We start from the raw sequence: 8276 nt of genomic DNA on the forward strand, positions 1-8276 counted from the left end.
TTGGCGAGGACCTGGCGTATGTGGCCAGTGCCAGCCAGCGTCCTCCGCAGCTGGTGGGTCTCGCCTGCCAAGGAGCGGCAGAGGACGTTGCTGGCGGCCTGGGCTCGCTCCTTCTCCGCCACGCTCCTCCGCAGCAGGACAACTTCGCTCTCTCGCTCGTGCTGCGGCTGGCTCATCAGCTGCTGCATCTCCCTCTCTTTTTCTTCGAGCTGCTCAGTAAGTCTCTCGATTTCCTAAGCGGAGGATTTACAAAGCATGGTTATTTCATTAAAAGAAGCAATGTCTAAGCACATGCTCAGAAAGCAAAAGGAAACTCAGCACGGCACCCCGCCACCGGGTAACAGTACTCGTTCACTTGCTAGGCCTGGGAACAAGCAACTCAGGGTTTCTCAGCCTGTAATGTTCTGTCTGGAAATTTCATCTAAAATCTTATTTTCAAAAGCAAGTTCATGATTTTAGATTTCACATCATCAAATTACTAACAGTGGCAATTCCAAACACTTCTTAGATAGGAAATGTAGAAATTCCTCTGCAGTGGGTAGCCCCCAAAAGCTTTTGTCTACATCTTTTGGTTAATTAATTCTTTTTCTGCTCTAGGGCAAATGAGTTCTCCAAAGAGAGAGAAGCAGGGGTAGAGAAAGAAAAGTGAGAAAGTACCCCCCAGGGGGTGGTCACACCACAATCCCTTTCCTCCATTCTCCTTTTGGGATTTTGGGCATGCACACACACCAGGTATGCTTTTTGTTTGTTTGTTTGTTTTCTGAGAGGTTTTTACGCTATAGGGCACGCGTGCTCACCAGACAGACAGAGAGAAACATAGAGACAGAAAGCAAGAAATCACCCCCTCATTCTCCTCTCAGGATCTTGGGCACGCACACACACGCGCCTGGTGTGAGTTCTAAGCCACTGGGTCCGGGACGCGAACCGCGGTCGACTACGTGGGAGTCCAGCGACATAGCCATTATGCTAACTGCTTGTTCCCTCCCAGGTATGGTTTTAAAGCTGCCAGGTCTGGGACTCGAACTGTGCCATCAGCTATGTGTGATCCCCGCTTCAACCACTACCCCACCTGCTGGCCCAGTAGGTCTACCCCCAGCCCCCAGTGCCTGGGGCTGAGACTTTATGTAGAAATAGGGCCTTGGGGCCAGAGAGGGGTGCAACAGTAAAATGTGATACTCCGAGAGGCTGACCCACATGAAAAGGTGCTGGGTTCATGCTCAGAGACCCTCCTGAGGGTACTGGGCACACGTACTCATGATCTGGCCTGGCCCAAGCTGGAAGAAGTCACAACACTGAGACCTGTTGGGGGTGCTCTGTCTTTCCCTCACTTACTCGTGGAAGAAATAAACAAACTTAAAAGAAAATTAAGAAATAGGGTCATTACAGATGTAATTAGTTAAGATGAGGTCACACTGAATTAGAATAGGTCCAAATCCAATTACTGGTATCCTCATAAGAGGGAGGGGCCAGCAGGGCATGGTGGGTAAAGTACTGGACTCCCACATAGCTGACTGTGGTTCGAGTCCTGGACCTGGCAGCTTGCTTTCTCATTTTCCCTCCTTCTCTGTCTCCCTGGTCAAGTTAAAAAATAATAATGACGATGATGAATAAAGTTAAATAAAATAATTCGAAAAAAATAGAGGGTAACTTGGGGCCAGTAGGTGGCATGGCAGTTAAGGTGCTGGTCTCCCACATGACCCACCATGGTTCAAGTCCCTGATTTGAAGGCTTGAAAATCATGCCAGGCATGTGTGCATGCATGCCTAAAGCCCAAAGTGAAGAATGGAGAAGGGATTGTGGTGTGGCCATCGCCCCCTCTCTATCTCTCTTCTCTCCAGTGAGCACATGACCAAAAAATAAAAAATCTTAAACAAAAAAAGAAGAGGGTAACCTGAATGGACACACACAGAAGAGAAGGCCGTGTGAAGGCCGAATGGTGTGAGGGATGCGTCTCAATGGGCACCAAGGAATGCTGACCACCAGAAGCTGGAAGAGGCGAGGAAGGGTCTTCCCCTATGGCTTTCCGAAAAAGCCAACACCCTGATTTCAGGCTTCTGGCCTCTAGAACTGCAAAGGATTATTTTCTGTTGCTTTAAGCCTCCCAGCTCGCGGTACTGTGCTAGAGCAGCTCTAGGAAACTTATACACACAACCCTGATCACTTCATTAAAAAAAAAAAAACAAAAAACAAAAACCTTAAAAATAACCATATTTTGGGACCAGCAGTTAGCGTAATGGCCGTGTCGCTGAACTCCCATGTAGTCGACTGCAATTTGAGTACCGGACCCGGTGACTTAAACTCACGCCAGGCGTGTGTGTGTGTGTGTGTGTGTGCGTGCCCAAGATCCCAAGAGGAGAATGGAGGAGAAGGGAATGCGGTGTGGCCATCCCCCCTAGGGGGTGATTTCTCACTTTGTCTCTCTGTCTCTCTCTGTCTTCCTGGCAAGCGCATGCACCCTATAGCAAAAAAACTCTAAAAAAAAAATATTTTAATACCTGGCCTTAAATATGGGCTTTCTCGTTTTCAACATAAACAATACAATGAGGGCAATGAAGTAAGCTCAGCTGGTCCATCCTACAGATGAAGAAAGAGCTGCAGAAAACTCAGGGGCAGGCCCAACCTCCCCCAAGAGGAGGACATAGCCTCTGCCTCGGGTCCTCGCTCACCTCCCACACAATGTGAGGTGGGACAGACACTGGGAATCTAGAAGCTTCTCTCCACAATGGAGCAAGCTACCGGGCCCTATCACCAAGAAAACCCTGAATTGTCATTCTTTTCATTGGCTTTTTAAAAAAATAATAAAAACAACATGTACACTGTCTACAAACATCCAAATATAGGGGCTGGCAGGTGGCACAGTGGTTAAGGGTGCTGGACTCCTACATAGCTGACCATGGTTTGAGTCCTGGACCTGGTGGCTTTCTTTCTCTCTCTCTCTCTGTCCCTCTCTGGTCAAATTAAATAAAAAAATAAAATAAAGTTCAATAAAATAATTCTTTTCAAAGATCTAAATATACAGGAAAAAATCAAATGAAAAGTTTAAACCCCCCCCCCCCCCGCCACTTCACCCTCTAGGAACCACTGCTATTTGTTATTTAGGCATGTATCTTCCTATATTATAAGTATCTATAACATGTGTATTTTTATAAAAATAGAGTATAAAGGGACCAGCAGTTAGCATAATGGCTATGTCGCTGGACTCCCATGTAGTTGACCGCGGTTCACGTCCTAGACCCGGTGGCTTAAAACTCACGCCGGGCACGTGTGCGTGCATGCCCAAGACCCCGAGAGGAGAATGGAGAAGGGATTGCGGCGTGACCATCCCCCCTGGGAGGTGATTTCTCGCTTTCTGTCTTTCTGTCTCTCTCTGTCTGTCTGGCGAGTGCACGCGCCCTATGGCAAAAACCTCTCAAAAAAAAAAAAAGATATAAAAAAAAATAGAGTATAAAACAACACTGTTCACCTTGCCTTTTCCTCCTTAGTAATATATCTTATTTCACAGTGACACAGAGGAACCTGCCTCTTTTTTTTTAAACAATGGCCTGGAACTCTATGATAGATTCCAGATTTATTGAACACACTTCCAACTAACAGACATTGCTGTTTTCTTTACTCTTTTATTTTTCTGCTATAGGGCATGAGTGCTTGTCAGAGAGGGACAGAGACGGGGGCGGGGGTGAGAAAGCACTCCCTTGGGGATGGCCACACCACAATTCTGTTTCTCCCTTCTCCTCCAGTCTCTTGGGATTAGGGCTCGTGTGCATGCATACTCACCCCCCCACACACACACACACGCACACACACGCACATGCCTGGCATGATTTTCCAAGCCTCCCGGGTCTGGGACTCTAAACACAGAGTCAGCCACGTGGGATCCAGCTGCCTTCACCACCACCACACCATCGCCTGGCCCTCCTTGTACTCTTTCTTTTTTTGGAGAGGTCTTTGCTATAGGGCACATGCACTCACCAAAAAGACAGAGACAGAGAGACAGAAAGTGAGAAATCACCCCCCAGGGAGGATGGCCACGCCGCAATCCCTTCTCCTTCATTCTCCTCTTGGGATCCTGGGCACGCACGCACACACGCCCAGTGTGAGTTTAAGCCACCGGGTCTGGGACTTGAACCACGGTTGACTACATGAGAGTCCAGTGATGTAGCTATTACGCCAACTGCTGGTCTCCCTCCTTGTACTCTTTTTTTTTTTCCGCTATAAGGTGCGTGCGCTCGCCAGACAGAGAGAGACATAGAGACAGAAAGCGAGAAATCACCCCCTGGGGGGATGGTCATGCCGCAATCCTTTCTCCTTCATTCTCCTCTCGGGATCTTGGGCACGCATGCACACGTGCCCGGCGTGAGTTCTAAGCCACCGGGTCCGGGATGCGAACCACAGTAGACTACGTGGGAGTCCAGCGACATAGCCATTATGCTAACTGCTGGTTCCTCCTCCTTGTACTCTTGTACAAATATATGAACAGGAAAAAATGCCCAGAAGTCACATGGTTAGAACTCTTTGGGAGTAGGATTAAATAAGTGGAGGTGGATCCAGTGGCTTGCTTTCTCATTCCCCTCCCCCCGTCTCTGGTAAGTGCACATGCCCTATAATAAATTTTTAAAATAAAATTAAAGTAATAAATAAAATCAAGTAACTAATTAATAATAATAATAATAATAATAAAGGAAATAATTGGAGGCAGGATGAGCCCCATGGTGGTTGAGCATTGTGCAGGAGAAATTGGATCCCACATGGCTGACCAGGGTTCAAATCCTGCCCCAGTGACTTGAGAAACATGCCTGGGATGTACACAAGTGTGCCCAGCATCTTGACAGGATGCAGAATTAGAGGACAAAAGGACCGTGGTGTGCCCAGGCCCCAGTGGGAGCGCTCTTTCTCTAACACATAAGCCCATGCAAGTACCCTCTGGTGTTAAAAACAGTAACAGAAATAGACAGAACTCAGACACTAGGTGCCAGCCTGCTCCTGACACCTTTCTACCCACACTCCATGGCATCTTCTATGGTTTGAATATGTCTCCCAGGAATTCTTGTGTTGAGGCTTGACTGCACTGATTATATTGTATCAAGGGAAAACTTAATTCCTCCATAGTGACCCAGAGCGAGGCCTAGTAGGCAGGGATTGCTTCCTGGTGACAGCACCACCGATGCAACGGTCTCATGGACAGACTGATGTCTGGTGAGATCCAGTGAGTTCTGTTAATAGCTCTTCAGGAAGAGGTTAGTGCTCTCGAGAGCTGATTGTTATGAGGGAGCAGTCAGGAGCTTTCTCTGCGTACACCCACCATCCTCTGCTTCCATTGGCCATGCTATAGGCCTAAGACTTTGGACTCTGCAGCCACCAGAATTGTGAGCTTTGTAAATAAACTTCAATCTTCTTTATAAAATTACTCAGGCCACCAGGCTGGGACTTGAACCACGCTGGCTGTGTAAGAGCATAATCCTCTATACCATGCCCAACCACTGTGCCACAGGACCAGCCCACTCAGGGCACTTTTAAAGGGTCCTCTCCCTTCCACTTTCCTTGGGATTTGCTTTAGAGGTGAACAGAGAGAGGAATAAATAAAATTTCATTAAGATGACAGGATGCAGAAGAACTAGCAAGACTGGTGACAACAGATGTGACATAGTGAGAAACAGAACACTTCGCTGGGGATGACCCCATAAACAGGGGTTTTTGCCCAAAGGCACTCAGCACTGGCACCCCATCGGCACCCCATCGTCTCTCACACCTGCTATCAGAATCTCAGGGGGCCTCTGCTTCCCAGTCAGTGAGATGTTCTTATGAGGTCAGTGCTTTCATCTTTCTGCTTTATAATCCCAGGAATGTCACCCTGAATAGAAACCAGATCTGTCTGTACCGACCAGACCAAGGAAAGGGGCATCTCTCTGGAAGTTGGCCAGTCGGCATCAGCCCTTCCTGGTAGTCAGGATCAGGCTGAGCCTGGAGGACTGAGAAGGGAAGGGATCTGAGAACTCCAGTTCTTTTGCAAAGCAGAGTAGGCCTGAGGCAGGAAAGGTACATTCCCTGGGTCCACTGCCTAAGACCAGAGGACTCCCTCCATGGCTGCAAACACACAGCTGGAGCTAATCCACTCAGCCCATGCACCAGGGTATACACGGTGGCAGGGCATTCGCAGGCAAGAACTGAGGCCTTCTTAACATAAAATACTACGAGCAGGAGAAAGAATGCCAAGTCCCAGTGGCAGCTCGAGGTCTCGCTGCTGATGATTTCCACGGCACTGAACCTAAAACTTGTTTCTTGGCCTTGAATTTGTTTTCTTTAAAAGCTGATCATTTATTTATTTAACTAATTAATATATTTATTTTGGTTTGATCAGAGAGGGACAGAGTGAAAGAGAGTGAGAAAGCAAGACTCCAGGTCTGGGACTCGAACCATGGTCAGTCATGTGGGAGTGTCCAGCACTGTCCAGCGCCCCAACCACCATGGCACCTGCTGATCCCACAAAACTGACCATTTTTGAAGGCATGGGAAGCTGGCTAGGGGACCTGTCCTGTGTGCTTACTTTGTGCAGTGTAGTGGGAACCTTCCCCGACTGCCCTTCGGAGGCACCAGAGACCGCTGGTCAGCCTCAGTATGACCACACACCACTCCCAAGCAACTTTCCCCAGTCTTGTTTTTCCATCCTGGTGGCAGGATGGAAGTGCCCCCAGGGCAGTGACCATTTTTTCTTTTTTTGACAGTTTTTTTTCTACAGGGTACACGGGCTCACTGGAGAGACAGAGGAACAGAGAGAGAGAAAATGAGACATCGCTCCCTAGGGAGTATGGCCATGCCATAATCCCTTCTCCTCTATTCTCCCTTCGGGACTTTGGGCATGCACATACACATGCCTGCAGTGATTTTCAAGCTGCCAGGTCCAGGACTCAAACTGTGGTTGGTCATGTGGAAATCCAGCACCTTAACCACTGCATCCCCTCCCTGGAGGCCCTGGTGGTTACCATTTTTGTCATCCTCAGCCAAGCTAGACCTAGCTCTAAATGTATCTGGAAGAGCTTGAGGCTGGCCTGGGCAAGACCCTATCTAAGAGCTGGCTGAGTAGCCTCGGCCATTCAGGAACTGTTTTTTTTTTTTAAAAATGTGTACAGAGAATACAAACCAAAAGTCGTGATTTCGGGTTTTTTTTCCTTTTTTTTTTTTTTTTAGGTTGCTTTTGCTATAGGGCGCGTGTGCTCGCCAGACAGACACAGAGAGACAGAAAGCGAGAAATCACCCCCCAGGGGGGATGGCCACGCCGCAATCCCTTCTCCTCCATTCTCCTCTCGGGATCTTGGGCACGCACGCACACGTGCCCGGCGTGAGTTTTAAGCCACCAGGTCCGGGATGCGAACCATGGTCGACTACGTGAGAGTCCAGCAACATAGCCATTACACTAACTGCTGGTCCCCAAAAGTCGTGATTTCTAATAGCAGGACAGAGAAATGTCTCTAGCTAATACTGAATTTTATTCAGGGCAAATACATTGTCTATGTATAAAACACAGATGTTGGGGCAGCCCATGACCTGGTAGTTAAGGTGGCTGGATCCTACACGGCCACCTTCATTGAGTACCATACATGGCAGCATGAGAAACATGTCAGACACGTGTGAGTGCCCAAAATCCTGAAAAGAGGGAGAAATGGAGAAGGGACTGAAGCATGTCCATTCCCCACAGGGGGTGCTTCCTCACCTTCTCATCTCTCTCCCTCCCTGATGAGCATACACACCTCTAGCAAATTAAACACACACACACATAAATGCAAATACATATAACATGAATATAGACAGGAATTCTGTAAACATTACCAATGAGGGGCTAGTCTCACACAGAATCATAAATTTAACAGACTTCTGAGTGCTGCAAAAACCACGGTGTTTGCAGCAACAGGAGCAGTTAATGCTTTCTTAACCTTCACTCTGCACTAACCACATAATCTCCACACACCTGGGACAGCTTTTGTCATCCTTCTCACTGTACAAATGGGGAAAGTGAGCCAGCAGGTAGCGTGGTGGTTAAGGTGGCTGGATCCCCACATGGCTGACCACGGTTCGAGTCCTGTACCTGGCAGCTTGCTTTCTCACTTTCCTTCTGTCACTTGTCTCTCTCTGGTCAGTTTTAAAAAATAAAAAATAAAAATGAAATGAATAAAATAAAATAAAATAATTATTTTTAAAAAAAGATTATTTTTAAAAAATGGGCAAAATGAAGCTCATGGGGTCAAGGCAGCTGGCAGAGTCACTGGCTGGGGGGGCAGCGGGAC

At 47.8% G+C, this 8276-nt stretch overlaps 1 protein-coding gene across 1 annotated transcript in view; it reads right to left on the minus strand.

Moving 5' to 3' along the window:
* Positions 1-8276, minus strand: part of TNIP2 (TNFAIP3 interacting protein 2) — a gene marked incomplete at its 5' end in the record, with an annotated part of 19132 nt that overhangs the window by 6818 nt on the left and 4038 nt on the right. Inside the window, 1 exon segment of the mRNA XM_006152919.2 lies at positions 65-233. Coding sequence (XP_006152981.2) covers positions 65-233 — 169 coding nt within the window.

This window comes from Tupaia chinensis, unplaced genomic scaffold (assembly GCF_000334495.1).
Source record: "Tupaia chinensis unplaced genomic scaffold, TupChi_1.0 Scaffold000360_1, whole genome shotgun sequence".
Lineage (NCBI taxonomy): Eukaryota > Metazoa > Chordata > Mammalia > Scandentia > Tupaiidae > Tupaia > Tupaia belangeri.